A 22,238-nucleotide genomic window follows, 5' to 3' on the forward strand; every position below is an offset into this window, starting at 1 on the left:
TAGAAAATGCAATTCTATATAATTGCTAAAATTAAGTTTTGGGGTTTTTTTTTGTTTGTATTTTTTGTTTACAATACTGAGGCCTGCTGCCTGCCATGCCCCCTTGGCTTCCGTATGGTGCTAATGAATGTTGGGAGCCCCCCACCCTGGGGAGAGAGCCTCCATCTTCAAGGCCTCCTCAGGAGGTCGTGGCTGCCGTGGTAGGTAGGAGCAGAGTAGGGATGGAATGTTCTAGAGGAAGTGTCTATATCTGACACTGGTGCTTATCCAAGTAGATGTAAGTCAAGTTCGAGGGGAGGTGCCGTTCTCCTCCAGCAGTGGTGGTCCCACCCGTGGGTGCTTCAGAAGGAAGGGCGAGCTTGGCCTGCCACCCTAATGACACTTCATGGGCCCTGCAGTGAGCAGTCAGGTCACACAGACCCAGCGCTGGGGTCACGAGGGTGACAAGGGGCTAAAGGGAGGAAGCAGGAACTCCAGGACCTTTGAGAGGTGTCCTCGAGCCCACAGAAACCCCGAAACCTCACATGGCCACCGAATTAATTCTGACTCATAATGGCCCTGTAGGGCAGGGTGGAGCTGCCCCTTGTGGGGTCCCAAGACTGTAACTCTTCCCGGGAGCAGACAGCCTCATCTCTCTCCTGTCAGTGCAGCTGGTGGTCTTGAACTGCTGACCTTGCGGATAGCAGCCAGACATATAACCAATACACCACCAGGGCTCCCCTCCAGCCCACATCCTGATTAAAATCAAGATGTGGTGTTTCCAAGCTGAGGGTGGTCAGGCCAGCCTGCCCACCCCCCCAGGCACGGTGGCCCATCTTTACGGGGAGGGCTCAGAATGACCCGGGGGCAGCCACCCTTCCCTGAGCAGCCTCACCTTGTGGTGGGCTCGGGCCACCCCATCCTAGGCTGTCCCTGAATTCCTGTGCTGGGCCACATGGTGTGACCCAAGGACAGAGTATCCTCTCCCATGGGGGCAGCATCCTGGGAGGGGCCAGTGGCCAGGCCTACGCTCTGCCCCTGGGGCATGGAGGAGGGATGGCCGGTGTGCCGAAGCTGTGTCCTCCCCCAGTCTGGCCGAGGGGACCATGCGCTGGGGAGGGCCACGTGTGGCGGGGCGCTCACAGCTCATTGTAGAGGGGCCGGCACTCCGGAGAAAGCCGCTCTTCCAGGACCCCGTCCGGAGCACACACCCAGGGGTCATGGGTGGCCCACTGCCACTTGACCAGCTGGGTCTTGAGCCCTTCAAGGAGCTGGGCGTAGCTGGGGTCCGTGGCCAGATTGTGGGTCTCGTGGGGGTCCCGGCTCCGGTCGTACAACTCCCAGCGTTCACGGTAGTAGTAGTGATGGAGGTCTTTGTACCAGCCCGTGGGCTGGCCCGCCCGGGTGCGGTTCAGAAGGTCCTGGAAGGTCGGGGAGACGTAGAAGTCTTGGTCAATGGGAAAGGGCATCTTGAAGTGGAGGTTGTGCACCAGGTGGAAGTTCTGGTGGTGCACGGAGCGCATGGGGTAGGACATGGTGACCTCGTGCAGGCTCTGGCTGCCGAAGACGGTGGCCCAGGGGGGCTCGGATGCCAGCGCCGGCAGGAGGGACCGGCCGGTGAGCTGCACGGTCTTGGAGCCGAAGATGGCGTAGCTGGGGTAGGGGATGGAGAACCAGTCCAAGATGGTGGGCGTCAGATCTGGAAAGGAACTGAGGTCTCAGCACGGCAGGGATTCCCTCAGGGGCCCACAGCCCACCTCCTGGAGGTTGACCTAAGCCCCTCAGCACGGATGCTGGGGCTCTGGACAGAGGCGGTCTGCAGAGGACCCAACATGTGATCACAACCCTTCTTTTAAAACCATTTTAATTTGCTCCTTATAACCCTTCTGAGGGCCATGTGTTAAGGGTCCCACCATGCCCCCCAGAAAGAGCTGTTGAACCCTAGTGGCTGCATCCATGGTGACCTTGTTAAAAGTGGGGTCTTTGGCAGGGGTAGGCCACCACAAGGGCCTATTAAGGTGGGGCCTACACCCTGTGTGACTGATGTCCTTATGAAGGAGAGACGGGCAAGGGGCAGGGAGGATGCCACGTGATGCTACCGCTGCAGACCAGGGCCTCTCGGGGCCTCCAGGGGCAGGCAGGGCAGGGGCAGTCTCCCTCAGAGCCCCAGGAATCAATGGCACTGACCCAGCGCCAGGACTGTGGGACAATGCATGGCTGTTCTCAGGGGCCACCTGCTCTGGGCGCTCTGTCACTGCTGGGCTGGGAGGCTTCTGCCCCACAGCACCCCAATCATATGCCGAGAGGCCCCCAAAGGTCCCTTTGAAGCCCAGTGAGGGTACCCCCCGGCTCCGTGTGTGGCACAGAGGTTCCCGGCTTCATGTTCTGGGGCTACCCCAGTGCTTCACCCAAGCCACCCACCAGCTCCCCCAATGCCCTGGACTTTGTCTGCTTAGCTGTCCAGTGGGAAGACACAGATCAGGCTTCTGGCAAGATCCTCGAGGGGCAGCATGATGGGATGCGGGCTCTTGGGGCAGAGGGTGATGGAATGTAGCTTCCTGGGGGGCAGTGTGAGGGGATACAGTTTCCCAGGGTGCTGCAGCCTCGCCTGGAGGCTTGTCAGAAATGCTGGTTCTCGCACGGCCCTGGATCTGCTGAGGCCAAGCTTGGTAGGGGCAATCCTGGGATTGAACAAGCCTGTTCTAGGGAGTCTCGAGCCTTGGTGGCACTGTGGGTTAAGCAGCCGGCTGCTACAGAGAGAATGGTTGATGGTTTGGATCCACTAGTCACTCTGTGGCAAGAGATGAGGTGGTCTCTCTCCACAGTGATGTACAGACTCAGCCCCTGTGAGCACCTCTGTTCTGTCCACAGCTGAGGCAAGTCCGTATGTACAGGTGACTCAGAGCAGGGCCAGTGCTTGAGCACAGCAGGCTGCCTGCCAGGTCCCAGCTTTGTGCGGCCCTGGGCAACTGAGTGGTTTTCTTCCCCCAATTAAGTGGGGGTGCCCAATCCTTCCTGGCCAGGCAATGGCAGAGCCCTGAGGTGCTGGGTACAGAATGCCCAGCTGTCCATCCCCCAGCCGGCACCTGAGGCAGCAGTGGCTTACCAAGGAGGCTGGCGAAGGCCTCGCTGACCTGGCCCCAGCGGCGGGAGTTCTCGGGGGACGAGAGCAGCAAGGGCTCGGCGGTGCCCGGCCAGTACAGGTTGGTCCTGCCGCTGGGGAAGGGGATCCCGTTGTCAGACGTGAAGATCACCAGCGTGTCGTTCAGGACGCCGGCTCCCCGCAGCTCCTGCAGCACCAGGCCGATACCTGCAGGCGGAGCGGGCGCAGGGCTCAGCCCGCGGGCGCGCGAGACACACACACACACACACACACACACACACACACACACACACACACAGAGCCTTCTTCCTGCCTCAAGGCCTACCAGTCCCGCCCATGACTCCCGCCGTCCAGGGCCTCTGGTCAGCCCCCTGCACTCCGTGCAGTGCCCACAGAGTGCGACCTCCCTGAACCGGTCTCATGTCTGCTCCACAGAGCTAACAAGGCGCACCAGGACCGGTCCCCTGGGGCTGACAGTGCCCGCAGGGACAGGAGGAAGGTGCATCCACAGCGGGGTGAGTGGCAGCCACACACGCCTCCTGGCACCCACCTTGATCCAGGCGGCCAATGGTGGTGTACTGCGCGGCCAGGTCGGCTCGGGCAGCTGGGGTGTCAGGGATGAAGTACGGCACCTGGAGCGGTAGGGAGGATGGGCCTGAGGGGGTGCCCTGGGACAGGCAGGATGCAAGGTGCCAGCCTCCTGTCCACATCGGAAGCCACTTCCTCCCTGGGGATGGATTGGCCAGAACACTGTCCCCGGTGGTACCTGGGTCCATCTCCGACAAAAGGGCTTTGATCACTGAAGTCATGCCAGGATGATGCAGGCAGTGAACGAAGGGTGGGGGTGGGGAGCTTCCTACCTGCACGTGCTGGGGGTCGTAGGTCTGGGGGGTCCAGTCGGGGATGCGCCCCATGCCGCTGTCCCCATTGCCGAACTTCTCGCAGAAGGCTCCATACTGGGGCTGGGAGTGGCCGCAGCGGTGGGGGTCGTGGAAGGCCACATACAGGAAGAAGGGTCTGCGGGCAAAGGCAGGGCGTGGGGTGGGCGGGTCTGCTTTGGGGGTACCTGTGCTTCAGGGGGAGCTTGCCTCTCAGCTCTGCATGCCCAGCCCCGAGCCTCCCACCACCCCACCTCCCCTCTTCCTCCACCCAGATCAGTATGAGCACCTGAAACCTATTCCGGCAGTGCGGGGAGGCCAAGGGTCCCAAAGAATGTGGGTGTCCGTCAGGGATTAAGGGCCTCTGGGTCTGGATGTGTGTCTAAGTGTGAGTGTATGTGCACAAGTGCAAGAGTTTATAAAGGGCAGGGGGGGGCCCTGGGACTGCAAGAACATGCCTGTGTGCATGAGTGAGTGTGTGTGTGTGTGTGTGTGTGTGTGTGTGTGATGTAGGGCCTGGCCCACCTGCTGCCCTGGGACTGCAGGAACTTCCGGACGAGCAGCTTGATCCTGGTGATGTTGCGTCCCACCTGGAGGACGGAGTTGTTCTCCTCCGTGTAGGCGAAGTCGAAGGGGAACACCAGCTCCGGCCCCACGTGCTTCTTCCCGATGATGCCTGCGCAGGGCGGGCAGAGGGCTGTGCAGGCGCCCCGGACCCCACCCTCCGACCCCAGGAGCTCAGTCCTCATGACCCCAGTGATGCTCAGGGTGACAAGGCACCAGTGCTCAGGCCGGGAGCGGCTGTCTGGGGTGCCTCACCTGTACGGATGCCTGCCTGTCTGAGCAGCAGGGGCAGGCTGCGCACCTTGTCGAAGGAGTTGAAGTGATGGACATCCTGGTGTAGGCCATACATCCCATTCTGGTGCTGTGGCAGAGGCCCGTTCATTCCGTGAGGCCTGTTCATTCCGTGAGGCCCGCCTGCTGCTGCCCCCGCCTTCCCCGGTGTTAGCCACACAGGCCCTGCCTGGTCTCTGAGCCCCAGAGAGAGTTCCTGCCCCCCAGCTCCTCGCCCTACAGGCCCACTCCGAAAAAAATCAGCAGTCCGCAGAGACCAGAACACTGGCCACGACAACAACAGGCAGCTTTGACTCTCTTCAATGAACCCTGCTGGTGTAGCGGGTTATGTGTTGGGCAACTGACCAAAAGGTTGGCAGTTCAAACCTACCGGCTGCTCCTCAGAAGAAAGAGGAGGCTGTCTGTCCCCATAAAGATGGCCACACGGACTGGCTATGCACCAGAAGGGAATCAAGGGCAGGGCTTAGTCTGGGTTTCACTGTCTTCTTTCTGCTCAGCTGTTCTACCCAACCACCCAATCTTTCCACAGGGCCCCCGCAGCAGACAGACCAGACTTCCACTGACCACTCAGGCCACAGTGATGCCTGGTGTGGGTCTAGTGCAGAAGAAGACAGTGACACCCTGGGGAGACCTGGTCCCTGGGCTTGCCTCCACCTTCCCTGGCTTGGGGAACCCCACTGTCCTCACCTGGGGCAGGCCGGTGAGCAGACTGGCCCTGCTGGGAGAACAGCTGCTGACAGAGGTGAAGGCATTGCGGAAGATCAGGCTGCGTCGGGCCAAGGCATCCAGGTGGGGGGTGAAGATGGCACTGTTGTTATATACGCCACTCTCAAAACCTCCATCGTCCGCTGGGGTGGGGGGTGGAGGCAGAAGGAGCAGCATATGACAGAGGGCCCTCGCCCCAGATGCTGGGAGCATGAGACCCAACAGGGATGGCTCCTAGATGGGAATGTACCACTAGGACCCCACCTGGTGGGCCTGCCACCTGGAGGACGTTCTAGCAGGTGTGGCTGAGGAACAGACTAGACCTCCCCACCCCCTGCCAGGCAGTCCTTGCAGGTGTTTGAGGTCCCGGAGAAGTGCCCCACCAAGGGGCTGTCTGTGTGACTGTTGCCCATCCTGTCCAAAGTCTCCTGCGGGTACACCTGTCCCGCCTGGTGTGTAAGGAGACTCTGAAGCTTGTCGGGTCCCACCTCCTCGTCCTGTGGGGAGCACCTGAGGCCCAGAGGCTGCCCAGCTGCGCAGTGGGGAGGAGAGGGTCTAGACCTCCTATAAACTTCCCATGCTCCCCCTGGCCTGCAGACTGGAGAGGCCAGTGGGAAGCCCAGGGTCAGCCTTGGCCCCAACATCCTCAGAGGGCAACTCAGGGGGGCCTGGAGGTGCTCCCAGTGGCCCTTGCCATCCACCCGCTGACCTCTGATGGGCCGATGGCAGCTGAGCCCAGAGAACTGGACTGGGAGGGCAGCCGTCAGAGGCCCAGGAGGGACACTGCTCTTCTAACCTGGGTGTCCCAGCCCAGTTGCAGCCCTGGTCCTGGGTTGACCGTCCCAGGCCACACACTAGGACCCTCAGGGAGCCCCCAGGAGCCCCCCTGGCAGGGGGAGTGCACAGAACCCCTGAGGAGCTGTTTGTGTTTTGATTAGTGGAGCCACACTCCCTGACACCACAGTATCAGACCCACTAATCAGAAAGCCTGGCCTGGCAGGGTGCCAGACCGCAGAACAGGAAAGAATCGGGCGCCTCAGGCTGGCCTGTCACGAGCCAGGGCCCGGCCATTCAAACAGGAAGTCTTGTGAGCAGTGGGTGCTGAGGAACTTGGGGTTTTGGGGCAGCTGGGGGAGACAGCAAGGGGGGCATGGTCCTTGAAAAGGTTCTTGGGGTGCGAAGGATGGTAAACTCAGGGGGCTACCATCACTGGCGGTGGGGGGAGGTACCCAGGGTACCCCAGCTGTCTCCCTCTGGGCTGTGTTCACCCTAAGCCTCCTGCGTGGGGGCCACGGTGTCACCCCGGCTGCTCTGGGTACAGGTGGGAGTCCTGGGTCAGGACAGGGTCACAGTGGACGCTGGGGTCCCCTGCCTCCCCTCTAAGGAGCAGGTCCAGCAGCGTCTGGGGCATCAGGGAGGCTGCTGGGTGCTGGCGTGGGGACTGGCCGTGGTGGGGGTCGGAGAGGTGAGGCACGTCCAGCTGGCCGAGGCGCCGGCGCGGGAACACTCACCGAGGAGCAGCAGCACGTTCCGGGCACGCGCCCCGGGCGCCGAGCACAAGGCCAGGGCGAGCAGCAGCGCGCAGCAGGCGGGCGCGCACGGGCGCATGGTGGCGGCTGCGCGGCTCCTGCAGCGGCCGCTCGGACGGTCCCGCCTCGTCACGTGGGCGCCTGGCCCCGCCCCGGCCCTGCCGCCGCCGGGTCCCCTCCCCCTGCGGATCCTGCGGACCCGGCTGTGGCAGCGTCGGGAGACCCCGAGCTGCGGCGACAGGTGAGTGTGTGGGCAGCGGCGAGGAGGGGATCCAGCCGTGGGCTGTCGGGATCCGGGGGTCCAGGAGCGGCCGGCAAGGGGCTCTGAGCGCAAGGTCCCGGGGCGTGGAGTCCCGGGACGCCTCCCGCGGCGCCCCACCGCGTCCCACCGCGTTCCTACTCGCCTTGCCCAGGGTCTGGGGGCCTCAGCTGTTTTGGGGTCCCCACCTTAGACAGCGGACACGGCATTATCCGGGGTGCGTTCTGTCCAGAGCGACCCTTGGGGGGCAATGGGGAAGGGGCTGGGGGCGCCCTTTGTGCATGGTGGGGAGGGGGCGCCAGGACCCAGGAGGACCAGGCTGAGCTGCTCTGTGGTTCTCCAGAACCTACTAGAATCTCCGGGACCCTCGGGGATGCGCAGGCTACAGGTGGGGTCCGCTAAGATAGGCCTCCGCTGAGACCCCCTCCCCCTCCCCCTTGCGCCGCAGTTGCAGTTCGCCGTAGTGGGTGGAGCCGGCATGTACACACTTGCAAAACCTGGGGTCCCCAGAATCCCCAGAGAGGCATCCGGAGCTCCCGAATGGGGCTGGCGTGATTTGGAAAAAGCAGGCTGAAAAAGGGAGTCAGCCCCGCGGGTTGTAAGGGAGACGTGGTTGCTATGGCCACGTCTTGATGCACCTGTTCTTCATCACAGTAGAATGTTTGTATTGAAAAAAAAAACACCACCAAAAACAAAAACCACCTTCCAGGGGGAATAAAAACGGAAATAAATTCTCCCCAAGGAGTTGTGCCCAGTGTAAGGAGCCTTTAGGCTTCCTGTTAAGAAATCAATCACAGATTCAATTGAGGGACCATGGAAGTTCCCCTAGGATTTGGACCAGAGGGCTGTGGTGATGGGGTAGGGCCGACCTCAGTCCTCACCTTTGAAGAGACCCCTGAGCACCCTGCGCTTTAAAGATATGAACGACTCCTCTCTCAGGCCGCCATGGCCCCCTGGGGAATGAGTCCTTGTTTGGGACCCTTGCGAGGATGGAAGCCTGCTGTAGCCCTGGTGCACCCAACCTAGCCCCTGACCGGGCAGCTGGTGTCTCCATCTCTGCCCGCAGGCATGCCCTCCTCTGTGCAGGCTCTGGGAAAGCCCCGGTCAACCCACTCTGGCATGGCGGGGCCAGGAGGCTGCTGCTCGGCATCGGCCCTGCAGAAGTGGCTGCCCATCCTGTCCTGGCTCCCCAACTACTCTGGCCAGTGGCTGAAGATGGACTTCATCGCTGGCCTCTCAGTTGGGCTCACGGTCATTCCTCAAGCGCTGGCCTATGCTGAGGTGGCTGGTCTCCCACCCCAGGTGAGACTCCGGGTCCTCACCCTACAGCCTGGCCTTCCTCCTCCCTGCCACAACTCACGTCCAGAGAGGTGTCCCACCGGCTGCCCAGCCCCAAAGGTCCACTGTCCTTAGATAAACTCCCCTTGAGCAGCTGCAGGCCCACACGGCCTTCTCACTGATTCCCACATGACAGCCCAAGCTGGGCTGAGTCCAATGGAGCCTGCAGAATACACAGCCTCGGGGTCACCACCACTGTCCACTCTGGTCACATAGTCCCAGGGTCACCACCACTGTCCATTCTGGTCACATAGTCCCAGGGTCACCACCACTGTCCACTCTGGTCACATAGTCCCAGGGTCACCACTACTGTCTACTCTGGTCACATAGTCCCAGGGTCACCACCACTGTCCACTCTGGTCACATAGTCCTGCAGGAAGCCCCACTTCATCTACTCTGGTCACAGGCACCCCAAGATCTAGCAGATGGGAACAGGAAAGGCCCTTCATCACTTCAGGTGGCCCCCAGGTGCAGGGTAACAGGTTAGATGCACCACCCACAGGGACCCTGGGCCTTAAACCACAGGATGTACTCAGTGGGGTGGGGTGTGCCTCCACCCCCAGCTCCTCATTGCTGTCTCGTCACACAGTATGGCCTCTATTCCGCCTTCATGGGGTGCTTCGTGTATTTCTTCCTTGGCACCTCCCGTGATGTCACCCTGGGCCCCACGGCCATCATGTCCCTCCTGGTCTCCTTCTACACCTTCCACGAGCCCGCCTACGCCGTGCTCCTGGCCTTCCTGTCTGGCTGTATCCAGCTGGCCATGGGTTTCCTGCGTCTGGGTAAGGCTGCCATTGGCAGGTGTCTGTGTGTCCCACCGAGGTGCCTGAGTCTGGGGGTGTCCTTGACCTCTTCGCTCCCTGTACATCCTTCCCCTGGCTGTGGGGCAGGGATGCCCTCGGGGGCTGGGGCACTGAGAGGTGGACCTGGGCCTCAAGTGGAGTCTCCTTTCCCCACGCTTCAAAACCAGTCCAAGTAGCACGTGCCCCTCAAAAGTCCTTAGCTGCAGCCTCTGTCCCCAGTCCCGCCCAGCCACTCATCTGCCCTGGGCTGGGAGGAGCAGGTGACCAGCTCCGTGTTCCCTCCTGACTGGCCAGGGTTCCTGCTGGACTTCATTTCCTGCCCGGTCATCAAAGGCTTCACCTCGGCGGCTACTGTCACCATTGGTTTTGGACAGATCAAGGTAGGTGTACTCTCCGCCTACAGGAATGACTAGCCGGCAGGCAGTGTAGACCGATGGGGCTGAAAAGGCCCCTCTGGGAAATGGTTCCTGCTCCCAGAAGCTTGGATCATGTGGTCTTCCAGGAGTAATTAGCAATGAGTCACCAACCTCTCACCATAAAATGGCCCTTGCCAGGGAGCCCGTGAGCAAAGCTCAGATTTCATGGTGGGTAATTTGGATAACTGGTAATTACTCAGTGGCCCTGGTCTGAGTCTGCCACTATGCCACGTGCCTAGCTCCAACCCCCAGAGTAGGAACCTATTACCTGAATACCCACGCTGCCAGGAAGCCTTCACAGCCTGCCACCATCCACATCTCCACAATGCCCTCCCATCCCACCTCACCTGGTTCAGTTTTCACTCTTGGACCGATTTGTGTTTACTATTTCTTTTCCCAATGCCATGATTTAGACACTTCTATTTCAGACATCACTACTACCCTGGTGGCAGAGTGGGTTATAAGTTGGGTTGCTAACCTCAGGGTCAGCGGTTTGAGACCACCAGCCGCTTGAGCTTGGTTGATAAACGTGTCTGTCTGTACCTGTAAAGAGTTACAGCTGTGGAAGCGAAGCACCAGGCACTTTAATCTTCTTTAGGCTCACGATGAGCTGGACAGTGAGTCAAAGTGGTTCTTTTTAAACCTCTTTTAAACAAACAAACAAAAACCAAGCCCCTCGCCCTGAGTGGATTCCAAATCAGACCAAACCTAGAGGCAGAATGGAACTACTTCAGGGATTGTCAGTCTGTCCTGAGAGGCCCGTGGGTTTGAAGTGCCAACCTTGCAGTTAGTGCCTCAATGTTTATGACCCACTGTGCCAACGGGACACCGTTAATATTAAGTTGATGGGGCCGAGTGGAAGGCTACAAATGCAGCTTCAGGGTCACTCCCCTGACTTGGCACCCAGGCCTAGGTTCTGCCCTGGCTGTACCCTGTGTGTGGGCAGAAGATCCCGTGCGTAAGTAAAGGAGCAGGGATTCCCCCTGCTTGCTTGCTCTGTGCCTGCACTTCAGAGGATAGGTGTCAGATGATAGGCACTCGGTGCCAGGCTGAGCGTGGCACATGCTGCCATTTCCTGGACGGTCTGGTCCTGATTCTGAAATGGCAGCCACCCTCTGGTTTTCATCCTAGGACTGGGCGTTGTCCCATCAGCCCTCGAGGATGGGATGCCCGTTGGGCACCTTCCAGCTCCCAGACTCAGGGCAACTGGTACCTGTAGCCCTCGCGGGATTGGAACTGCTCCTACGTGGAGGGCACCTTCCCGACCCCATCCCCCACCCCCGGAGTCCCTCTGCCCAGAGCCCTAGGTCTGCCCCGCGGTGCCAGAGACCCGCGCAGGTAGACTTCCGGCAGCCGCGTTCTCTTAGCCTGCCCCGCCCACCGCGCGGCGTGATTTCTCCTGCCGGCAGAGGGCGGTGCCTCCGGAATAGTGTATGACGGACGTGGCTTCGAGCCAATGGCGCTGGGGCCTGTTCGGGGGCGGGTCGAGCCAACCGCGAGTGACAGATGAGGCTTGGAGCCGCGGCTGCTGGGCCTGCGTGGCGGCAGAGGGCCGGGCCACCGTGTGACGGACGCGCCTGTGAGCCAATGGCAGCGGAGCAGCGAGCAAAGGGGCGGGCCGGGCCGCGGAGTGACGAGCGCGGCCTTAAGCCAATGGGGGCAGGGCCTGCGCAGTGTGGGTGGGGCCCCGGTGGGGCCCCTGGCTCCTCTACCAACCTTCTGATTCGTCTGCCTGCGGGACCCCCGGACCAAGTTTTCCTAAAACCAAGTGTCCTTACCCCAGATGTTATGAGCCGCGCCCCTCCCCCAGCTGGCTGTCCAAACCAGGAGCGGGGACCCCAAGGACCTGCGAGCTAGATGGGGTGGGAGGCGCCCCCGCTTTTCCTCCCTGTCCGCACAGGTGCAGCCTGTGGGGGCGTGGCAAGCAGGGGGCAGGAGGTGTCTGACGGACCTGTGTCTGTCTGAGCAGAACCTCCTGGGCCTCCACGATGTCCCGCGGCAGTTCTTCCTGCAGGTGTACTACACCTTCCTGCGCTTGGGAGAGACCAGGTACGGCTCCTCATCACCTTCCCACCGCTACCTGGGGCAGCCCTGTGGGACAGCAGACCTGCCTTACAAGCTTCCCAAGGCCATGGGCTTTCTCCGTGGGAGCCACTGGTGGGTTTGACCCACTGACTGGTCCTCAGGTTAACCCCTGTTGCCTCAGGGCTCTTCCTACTGCTCTCCCAGGTGGTGTGGATCCCCAGGAGGCCGCACCTGGCTGCTGGGCCAGAAAGGCAGCAGGAGGAGGGCAGGCTCACCCTCTCACGAGGTTGGGCTCCCAGGAAGGGGTGTGGCGTCGCCCCACCTGCTTGAGAACTCAGGCCTCCCAGGTCATGTGGTCAGTCAGAGGGCAGCACCTGGGTTTTCGGAGTGCTGCCTGAGCTTCGCAGCAGGCATTGTGTTTCATAGGGGCCTCTCTGTGGCTGACTGCCCCATCCCCTTTTACTGTTGAGTAACTTTTCCTCACACAGCCCTGGTGGCACAGCTAATCAAGCGCTGGGCTGCTTACCCAAAGTCAGCAGTTTGAGTCCACCACCCGCTCCTTGGGAGAAAGATGAGACTAGGTGCTTTACAGCCTTGGGAACCTGATGGGGCAATTCTCCTGTATACTGGAGTAATTGACTTAGGGCATTGGGTGAAACTTGGTAGAAGAGGCAAAGCTTTGTCAGTGCACCATGTGAGGTGGTGTGTTGGATATTTTCCATTCGGGGGGATTGTGAATGAAACCCCTGAGAACTTGGAGTAGAAGAGGGAGGGAGAGAGATGGAAGCAGAAGCCCCAGGTGCAGAGGGGCAGCAGGTGGCGAGGAGAGCTGGTAGTGGTATGGTCCAGTCTGTAGTGCAGGGTCCCTCGCAGGGGTGGAATAGGTGGGGAGCAGACGCTGTGGGAGAGAGCCCAGCCAGGACTAGGACCTCGGCCTTGACCTTGGCCTGGGGGCACGAGGGGAGAGACATCTGCAGGACTGGAGGGGTGGGCCTGCAGGCAGGAGAGGCTGTAACACCCCTCCCCTCCTCCTGTTTAGGCTTTCCACTGACACAGTAGGAACCAAGGAGCTCCCAGTCCCCACCCTTCAGGTGGTGGGGGTCAGCCTTGGGGAGGGCCGGAAGTGGACGCCGGTCAGTCACAGATGGCCAGGGGAAAGAGAACTCTGTGGAGTAGTCCAAGACCCTTAGTGTCAGGTCATCTAGTCACCGAGACCCTCAGTGTCACATCATCTAGTCATTGCTCTGCCATGAGGATCGAGGGGCACGGCCCCGAGAGAGCAAAGTGTCTGCCAGTGGGCCCACATGCCTGCCAGCTGAGGGCCCTCACTCTATGGTGCATGTGTGTGTGTCAGCTCCACCCCTCCCCCCAAGGCCTACTGTCCCCACTCCTGCATGCATCTGTCCGCAGAGTGGGGGATGCCGTGCTGGGACTGGTGTGCATGGTGCTGCTCCTTGTGTTGAAGCTCATGCGGGACCACGTGCCTCCCGTCCATCCTGAGATGCCCCCAGGCGTCCGGCTCAGCCACGGACTTGTCTGGACGGCCACAACAGGTGAGCAAGCCTCTGGGCTGAGGACCAGCTCAGGCCATGTGGACCAGGTCTAGGTGCTGGTTCTGAGGCATTTGCACCTGCTCAGGAGACACTGGCAGCTTAGTGGTAACAGGCCCTGCCTTCCACGTGAAAGCCCCTGGTTCGATTGATTCCTGGCCTGTACACCCCTTCACAGCCACCGCCCACTGACCCGGAGGCTGGCATGTTGCTGTGAAGGGCGTCAGGCAGGTTTCCGCAGCGCCTCCAGGTGAAGACAGAGCAGGAAGACAGACCTGAGGTCTGCTTCCAGAACCCAACCCCGAGGATCACCATGGCCTGATCCGCCCTAACCGATCAGAGGGGGTGCAGGATGGGCAGTTTTGTTTCAGGGCTGCTGCATGCCGGACTCTAGCGGTGCAGTGGGTTTGGCTGTGGTCGGTAGTTTTTAATCTGACCTCTGTCTTTTTCCTGGGTTCTTCGTGCCGTTGGTGTGTTGGTTTGTCCGCTTAAACCCACCCGTGCTGTTTATTTTCTGTCCCCTTCCTGCTTCCTGTGTTCCAGTCTCGTTGCCTTCTGCAGCGCTGGGGGATTTGTGTGTTTCTTTTATTTCCTTTGTTAGCTGTCACTCTGGTTGTGTGTCTGTCTTTTCATAGGTGGTGGAAGGGTTATAGCATGCATCTTTTTCGCGTTCTAGGTTCAACTGGCGTGACCAACTCCATACGTAGTATCAGACCCTGTAACTACATCCTTCCTGGCCTGATGGGGTGTCCCACAGCCATCCTGTCACAGGCCCACGTTTGGCTTTCCCCATGGCTGTGTGTGTGTTTGAGCATGTGTGTGCGTGCCCACACACCAAGGGCACAGGCAGTCTCTGATAGGCCTCTCCCCCTGTCCCAGCCCGCAATGCCCTGGTGGTCTCCTTTGCTGCCCTGGTGGCCTACTCCTTCGAAGTGACCGGCTACCAGCCCTTTGTGCTCACTGGGGAGACAGCCGAGGGTCTCCCCCCTGTCCGGATCCCCCCTTTCTCAGTGACCACAGCTAACGGGACGACCTCCTTTGCTGAGATGGTCCAGGTGAGCCAAGACGCCAGGCCCACATCCCTCTGATTCCCGGGAGGACTGCTGAGCCTGCAGTCAGGGTCATGCCTGGGCACAGGGACAGCTGAGACAGAGCCTCCTATCAGGGGCCTGAAGAAACCTGACATTCTGCCTGGTGACTGCAGGCATGACTGAGCAGAACTCTGTTCAGGGGCTTCTCAGGGGCTGAGTCATTAGGAAGTAGTACAGCTAGGTCTTTCTTCCAAGGTACCCCTGGGTGGACTCCAATTTCCAGCCTCGTACCCAGGTCTGCATCGAGCTAGAGCCCGGAGTTGAGGTTGGGAGGGGGTCCCTCTCCTGAGCGCTGGCAGTGAATGAACCCACTGGGTTGTACTGGCATCAGAATTATACCATGCGGCCATGTGTGAGGAGGGTGTGCTCCTGCAGCCAGTGTGGGGATGTGCCCATCTTGAGAGGTCACTGTCCAGCCAGGCCTGACCCCTCCTCACCCAGCATTTCCCTCCCCTCAGGACATGGGGGCTGGCCTGGTCGTGGTGCCCCTGATGGGCCTGCTGGAGAGCATCGCCGTGGCCAAGGCCTTCGGTAAGCACCCACCACACGGGCCCTGCTGGCCTTGGCTGGGGGCTCTTGGCCTTGCTTGTTGTGTGCTTCTGTTGCTCGACAACCTGTCCATGTGGTTTCTTTAAAATCGGCCATAAAAATAGATTGATAGTGCAAAGCCCCATCCAGCCCTGTGTCCCGTCCCCTGACCCTCCACCAAGCTGGGAGGTCTTGTTCTGTGGTCTCTGCCAATTGCTGTGGGGTAAACACTCCCCGCAGGCTGGCTTCTGGCTGATGGATAGGACTGACTCCTTGCCCAGTAGGGGGGTTTGAGGTCTGAGATGCCGTAGCCCCAGTTACATCCACCCTCAAGCCACTAGAGAGAGGAACAACCTGGCAGCATTGGGAACTGCAGAATGCTGAAAAATAGGGAGAAGGCAATGCCTTTGTGCCTGACGGGAAGTTTTGATCATAACCACGGCGGATGTGTGATTCCTAAGAAGTGGGCGCCTCTCAGAAAGGACAGTGTCTACAGCCCACCCCGGACAGCAACGTTTGCTGGCCCCAAAGACCTGTCCTGTGGACAAAGAACTCAAGGCGGCTGCACTGTTGGACGGCCCCCCTCGTGGCGCCCTCGTGTGGCCAAGCCGGGACTGCGCGCCACGGCTGGTTTTTCAAGTGGGGTTGACAGGCCTTTCTCCGAGGTGCCCCTCATCCCTAGAGGCTCCCCCATCCCTAGATCTTGCCCCTCAAATCCAGGCCTGTGGGCCTCTAAGCATGTCCTCCGGCTTGCCAGCAGAACAGCTTCTCCTTAGACCCAGGATCCCAGCTGGTCATCCACGGTCAAGTGTAGGATCTGTGTTTGTTTGCAGCACCCCTTCTCCTCCCCTTGCCCCCGTCATTCCAGCACTGCCCCATAGGGGGACAGTATCACCCACTCTGGGAATAACCCCGATTCAAACTCCCCTCCTTGTGAAAACGGCCTCTGTCGGAGAACGCGGCGGAAGCGCAGACGTGCAGAGTGACACGCAGACACGGGTGTGGGTGTGTGCAGCGAGGACACACGAGGAGGGCGGGGGATCCGGGAGTTAGTGGAGCTTGTCTGGTGGGGCTGGACATGCGTTTGGTCTCGGCACGTTTCCTTATGCAGCTGTGACCTCATTCTCCCCCCTCCCCCAGCTTCCCAGAACAACTACCGCATTGACGCCAACCAGGAGCTGACGGCCATAGGTGGGTCACCAGTGGCGGTGCCCGCATGGTACTCTTGGGGGCATGTGTGTGAAGGGGGCTGGGCGCTGTGTCCCTCTGGTGTAGAGACTCCTCCCAGATAGCTAGAGTCAGCGGCTAGGGCCAGGCAGCTTACAGAAGTGTCAGTCCTGACCGCTGCTTATTCAGGAAACCAGGGTGTGCTGGGCTCCTATGTCCAGCCTTGGGTGGGGTGTTGTCAGAACGGCGGGGAGGACCGGTGGGCAGCCGTGGAATCTGACTTGGCTCGTGGTTTGTCCGGCTGCCTGTGAGGAAGCCCTCAGTCCGTTTGTGGTTAATCGTGGCCTCCGTGGGACCCTGGGTGTGGGACTGGGTGTTGTCGGGTGATCCTCCCTGCTCGGCATTGTACCACTGGGGGACCCGCTCCCACCCCTCACGACATCCAGTCCAGCCAGCCTGGGTGATGCTCTGACCTGAATCGGCTGCCCCACCCTGGGGTGGTCAGCATAGGGCGGCTGCCCAGGGCTGCGTGTGGGCTGCTGCTCTGCAGTCTCTGGGGCCCCTGCACCCTCACTGTGGCAGCACCCTCGGGGTGGGGGAGACAAGTGCGGGTGTCTCTCCCCCTTTTGAACGGGGTAGGGCATGGGGGAGCCGGACCCTCTCAGAGCTGGGGTCAACAGATCAACCCCGGAGAACATGGCCAAGATGATGCTGGTGTTCTCCGTCAGAGAGAGAATGAGACGGATGGGGAGCGATGCAGAGAGGAAAGACAGACAGAGAGACACAGAGCACACAGCAACACACCATCTTTTCTTACCATTATTTTATTGCCCCCTTCTCCCTGGCCCCCAGGTCTCACCAACATGCTCGGCTCCCTGGTCTCCTCCTACCCCGTCACAGGCAGCTTTGGGCGGTGAGTGAGCGGGTCCCCTCCCTCAGGCCTGGGCCGCCCTCTGTGGTGGTTGTCCTCCCCAGCTAGAAGGCAGCTGTTCTCAGGGTCCTGTGGGTGGGCAGATGAGGCACCCCCGCCCCCGCCTGCCTACGGCATGGGCTGCCCAACTCTGAGAGTGTGTGCATGTGTCGGGCCACGAGGGATGGCAGGTAGCTCTCAGGGCCCCTAGGGTGTAGGGTCAGACCTGCCCAGCCAGCTTCCACAGGACAGTGCTTATGGCTGCGGTGTGGGAGCTTTTCCCAGGGCCGGCTGGCTGGACAACGCCCGTGTTGCCTTTCAGGACAGCTGTGAATGCCCAGTCAGGGGTGTGCACCCCGGCGGGAGGGCTGGTGACAGGTGAGTCCCCATCTTCCTCTGCGCCCAGGTGGTCAGGTAGGGAAAGGGGAAGGTACATCCAGCTGGGCCTCCAGGATCCTGCTGGGCAGGGGTTGGGCAGGTAGGGCCACACCATCAGGTAAGCAGGATAGGGCCAGCCATTCAGACCCATCCAGACCCTGGGAGGGGTGAGGCTGTGGGCTCCCTTAAAATGCACAGCCTCCGACACCCCCACGCTGCCCAGCAGGATCACCGGGCTCAGAATGGACGCTGGCAGCACTGGGTTGAGGGTTTTTATTTCACAGCTGAATGAGCCCTGGTGGTCCAGAGGACTGAGTGCTGGTCTTTCAGGCTCAAGGTCAGGGGTTCAACTCCACATGCTGCCTCCCAGGAGGAAGACGAGGCTGTCTGCTTGCTTGCATTAGAAGCCCCACGGTGTAGTTCTACTGTGTCCCATGGACTCACTGAGAGTCGACGCTGTGGGTGGGCTCCGCCTGGGTGGCCACCTGCTCATCCCTGTCATCCCTCCCCTGGCCCCTTGCAGGTGTCCTGGTGCTGCTGTCCCTCAACTACCTGACATCGCTCTTCTACTACATCCCCAAGTCCGCCCTGGCCGCCGTCATCATCATGGCCGTCGCCCCGCTCTTCGACACCAAGATCTTCGGGACGCTCTGGCGTGTCAAGAGTATGTGCTTGCGCGGAGCGTGCGTGCTTGCATCTCGAGTGCGAGCTTGCGTGGGGCATGTGTGCTTGCAGCGAGAGTGCGTCCAGGGCGTCTTTCCCGGGTTCTGACTGGCTGCGGAAGCCCTGCGGTCAGCCTGGGGTCGTCAGGCAGCTGCAGGCACATGACCTGCCCTGTGGCAGCGGACAAAGCGTCGCCCATGGGGTGCGGTGCAGTGGGGGAGCAGCGGCCGCGCCGCATGGTGTCAGGAGCCCAGGTTCCGGGCATCGGGCCGCGTCCTCGGGCAGGACCCACAGGCAGGCCGGTGGATGGCGGACGCAGTCACTTGCACGTCTGCAGGTGCCTGCCTGAGCCCCAGGGTGCCGAGTTGCCACCTTTAATCCTGAAAGAAAGGAAGCCCCACGCACAGATGGGAAATGGAGGCGTCAGTGGTACTGTGCCTCAGGCTGGCCCCAAAGCCCACCCCTCCTCCAGGGCTAGAGAAGTGGAGGGGCTTGCCTAGGACGGGTCCCTGTGGCCTGGTCTCTGCCCCACCTCCCCTCTTGCTTGCCTGGGGCTGGGGCTGCACCTCCCCCATCAGCAGGAAGGGATGTGCCCACTGCATTTGGCATATTCCCATGGGCAGGACCCATGCTGCCAGCCTCGGGCACTTTGTGGGCAGCGGTAGCCCCAGAGCTGTGCCAGCTTGCAGGCGGGCATGTGGGTGCCTCTGAGCTGGTCCCTCCCGGCCAGGGCTGGACTTGCTACCCCTCTGCGCCACTTTCCTGCTCTGCTTCTGGGAGGTCCAGTATGGTATCCTGGCGGGCACCCTGGTGTCCCTTCTCATTCTCCTGCACTCCGTGGCCAGGCCCAGGACCCAGGTATGGCTGCCACCAGGCTGCTGCAGGCGGCCGTGGGGGCGGGGTGTGGTATATGCGTTCCTGCCTGCTCTTGGAGGCCTGGGGGTGGTTGGGGGCAGGACCCTGGCTCAAGATGTCACCCCCTTGCTGGAGAGCCCAGGGCTCCCCCTCTGTGTGAAGCCCAGCTGTATGCCCTTGGCCTGTCCGGTCAGGGGTGTCTGGCTGTGCAGCCAGGCTCTGGGCCAGTGGCTGCCCCCGGTGAGTGTTCCCTCCCCGCAGGTGACCGAGGGCCCGGTCCTCGTCCTGCAGCTGGCCAGTGGCCTGCACTTCCCCGCTGTCGAGGCACTTCGGGAGGCCTTTCTCAGCCGTGCTCTGGAAGGTATGAGAACCAGGGCTGGCGGGGGGCCGGTGGGGATGGCTAGTCCCCAGCCTCGTGGTCCCCACTAGCCGGGAGACACTCCTGACTGATCCCAGAAGGGGTACGGCTCTTACATAACAGGTGTCTCTGTGTGTGGTGGCCTCATGCCCGATGGGTCACTGCTGTGGGGCAGCTGAGGGCCTGGTGGGGAGCGAGGCCCGCCTGTGAGACGGTGCTCTGCTGACCCTCCATTCCTGCAGCATCTCCCCCACGGAGCGCCGTGCTCGACTGCACACACGTCTGCAGCGTTGACTACACGGCAGCGCTGGGGCTTGGCGAGCTACTGGAGGACTTCCGCCGGCGTGGTGTGGGCCTGGCCTTTGTGGGCCTGCAGGTAGGGGTTGGCTGCCTGCGGCTGCGAGGTAGCCTCCGGGGGCCCAGGAGGAGTGTATGTCTATAGGGAGCCTCCACTGTCCAGCCGTCCACAGGGACCCTCTCGGGATGGGAGAAGTAGGCTTCTATGAAGGGGGAGGGCACCAAGTAACCCCCAGCAAGTGGGGAGCAGGGCCCTGTGAGGGTGAGGCAGCCTGGCCTGGGTGTCATGACCCTTCCCCTGACCTCCACCCATGGACCATGGGGAGCAGGGCCCTGTGAGGGTGAGGCAGCCTGGTGCTGGCGGGCAGGATCTCTCACCCCACTCTCCCAGCATGAGCGACTTTGCACACTGCACTGTGCTGGCTGGGCCGCTGGTCTCGGGCACAGATGGGCGACAGGAAGCACACAGGGACAGGGACATGAGCGTGGTGCTTCAGGGACTTCGGGGAGGATCAGGAGGGGCACAGACAGACAGACAGACAGAAGTGAGCACAGCATGCACCAGCGTCATCCGCTCTGGGAGTGACAGTGACGCCGGCACTGTGTGTCCACAAAGGGGCCACTCGCCATGACCTCCGAGCTGCGTGACAGGGAGGGGCAGCCTCTCGGTCAGCACAGACAGATGGAGGCTAAGAGCGACTCAAGGCCGGCCCGCTGAGTGACGGTCAGATCCTCCCGGTTATTCGCTGCCAGGGCGATGGTCCCTGGGCTGGGGAAGGCTGAGCCAGCACAGTGCTTGTCATGGCTCCCTCCACATTGTGCCCCAGAGACAGAGTCTCCTCTGATGCCCCTGCCCAGGGTGTCCGATGGGCCCCTGGCCGGCCAGCACAGTGTTGGGAGTGACCTCTGCCCTCCGATGTGTGTCTCCTCAGGTCCCTGTGCTGCGGGTCCTGCTGGCGGCCGACCTGACAGGCTTCCAGTGTTTCTCCACCTTGGGGGAAGCAGGTTGGTACCTTCAGAACTGGCAGCCCAGCCGGTGTGCCCATAGCTCAGGCTCCAGGGCAGGAGGGCTGGACACACAGTCACCAGCAGCAGGAGCTGGGCCCCACCTGCCCTTCTGTCCCTGAGGGTGGGGGTGGCCCCTTGAGGTTGTGCGGAGGGTACAGGCGGGCAGGCTATGAGGCGCTGGTGGCAGGTTCTTGCTCTGAGACTTGTGTGTGCTGTGTGTGACTCAGGTGCGTTCACACCCTCCGACACCCTTGGGCCCTCGCATACCCACCACCAGGCCCCCGCTCCAGGAAGTGCCCCCGGGCCCATCCCTGGTGGGGGGTTAGTGTAGCTCCTTGTCTGGGCACTACCGCCTTACCCAAGGCTGACCTGCTTCAGAAGCTCCAAGGAATGGATGGTGAAGGGTCTGTGCCCAACCCAGATGCTGGCCCTGGGAGGGCGGTGAACCGTCTGCCAGAGTCTCGGTGTGGTGCGAGGAGCGGCCCCCAGCGATGATGGGGGGGTTCTGGGAACTCAGGGAGAAGGGTGTGCTCAGAGGTAGTGCAGCGACACCCTGCAGAGCGTAGGCCCGCCATCTGAGTGGGCAGCCCTGGCCTCTGCCGCTTGGTGCTCAGCCAGCCTTTGGTGCCTCTGCAGAGCAGTACCTGAAGCAGGAGCCGGGGGCCCAGCCCTACAACATCAGTGAGGACTCTGTTCCTGAGCACAAGGTGGCGCTGCTGAAGGCTTAGCTGGGCCCAGGGTCTCCAGAGGGCGTCCTTTCTGTGGTGTTGATGTCCATGCTGCGGAGTCTGTGCCCACAGAGAGGGAGGAGTCGTCCTGCATGGAGGCCCCAGCTGGGAACCTCGGCTTCATTTGGGATGACTGACTGGTTCCCGTCCTGCTGGCCCCTGCGGGCCCCGCTTTGCCCAGGGGTGTCTGTAGTGTTCCTAGAATGTGGGGAGAGAACTGTGGAACATCAGCTCCCAGGAGGACACCCTTGGGCCCATCCCGCCTCCCCCAGCTGAAGAGCGTGTGCCCAGGCTGCAATGCGGTGTCTGCTCTCGGCGGCAGCATCTGTTACTGTTGTGGAGAAGAGTGGGGTGTGCCAAATGACTCTCGGTCTCTATTTAAAAGTAACCTTGTCTTTTGTGTTTTTAAATGGAAAAATGGCTTTGATGTTTTTGTAAAACTCACAAATACCTACTGTAAAGGACCCAACCGATCATCCCCCTCACTCCATGTTGGTGATCATTCCAGGGCCTCCTCCCACACACACGTGATACACACACACGTAGGCGTGCACATGTGACTCTGTTCACAGCCTCGCACATGGCTCATTCTGCTTACGGTGATCTGTAACGCCCGCTCCCAGCGGTCCAGTGTGGTGAGTGTTGGTTGTGTTAATAAATATAGAATATGTGCACCTGAGTGTGGACGTGTGTTTTGTTTTGTGTGTTATGATTTACTCCACCTCTTCATGGGACTCCGGCTGTTAACCCTGTACCCATGTTATCTGTTTGTCAGTGTGGTTGTCACCAGAGGGCTAGGCCCTGGCAGGAGGAGG

The 22,238-nt window shown here is 61.1% G+C and overlaps 2 protein-coding genes across 3 annotated transcripts; one reads left to right on the plus strand and one right to left on the minus strand.

Moving 5' to 3' along the window:
* Nucleotides 1-2: 2 nt before the first annotated feature.
* Nucleotides 3-7,187, minus strand: SGSH (N-sulfoglucosamine sulfohydrolase). Of its 2 annotated transcripts, none has more exons than XM_075562322.1 (8): nt 7,032-7,187; nt 5,503-5,663; nt 4,780-4,885; nt 4,486-4,636; nt 3,943-4,099; nt 3,633-3,714; nt 3,086-3,289; nt 3-1,678 (listed from the first exon to the last, which is right to left on the minus strand). In XM_075562322.1, the coding sequence occupies exons 1-8, from the start codon at nt 7,126-7,128 to the stop codon at nt 1,119-1,121; spliced, it is 1,518 nt and encodes a 505-aa protein (XP_075418437.1). In that variant the 5' UTR covers nt 7,129-7,187; the 3' UTR covers nt 3-1,118. The 2 variants fall into 2 exon arrangements, with proteins under 2 accessions (XP_075418437.1, XP_075418438.1); XM_075562323.1 differs by having other exon boundaries at nt 1,178-1,400.
* Nucleotides 7,188-7,203: 16 nt separating this feature from the next.
* SLC26A11 (solute carrier family 26 member 11) lies at nt 7,204-22,097 on the plus strand. The gene is made up of 17 exons (XM_075562320.1): nt 7,204-7,290; nt 8,375-8,610; nt 9,236-9,428; nt 9,744-9,829; nt 11,835-11,914; nt 13,301-13,443; nt 14,320-14,495; nt 14,990-15,062; nt 16,200-16,250; nt 17,079-17,139; nt 17,459-17,514; nt 18,038-18,178; nt 18,908-19,035; nt 19,294-19,393; nt 19,633-19,766; nt 20,620-20,692; nt 21,332-22,097. Exons 2-17 carry the CDS (start codon nt 8,377-8,379, stop codon nt 21,421-21,423), a joined length of 1,821 nt encoding a protein of 606 aa, XP_075418435.1. The 5' UTR covers nt 7,204-7,290; nt 8,375-8,376; the 3' UTR covers nt 21,424-22,097.
* The last annotated feature ends 141 nt before the right edge of the window (nt 22,098-22,238 follow it).

The sequence above is a fragment of the Tenrec ecaudatus genome, chromosome 10 (assembly GCF_050624435.1).
Source record: "Tenrec ecaudatus isolate mTenEca1 chromosome 10, mTenEca1.hap1, whole genome shotgun sequence".
Classification (NCBI taxonomy): Eukaryota; Metazoa; Chordata; class Mammalia; order Afrosoricida; family Tenrecidae; genus Tenrec; species Tenrec ecaudatus.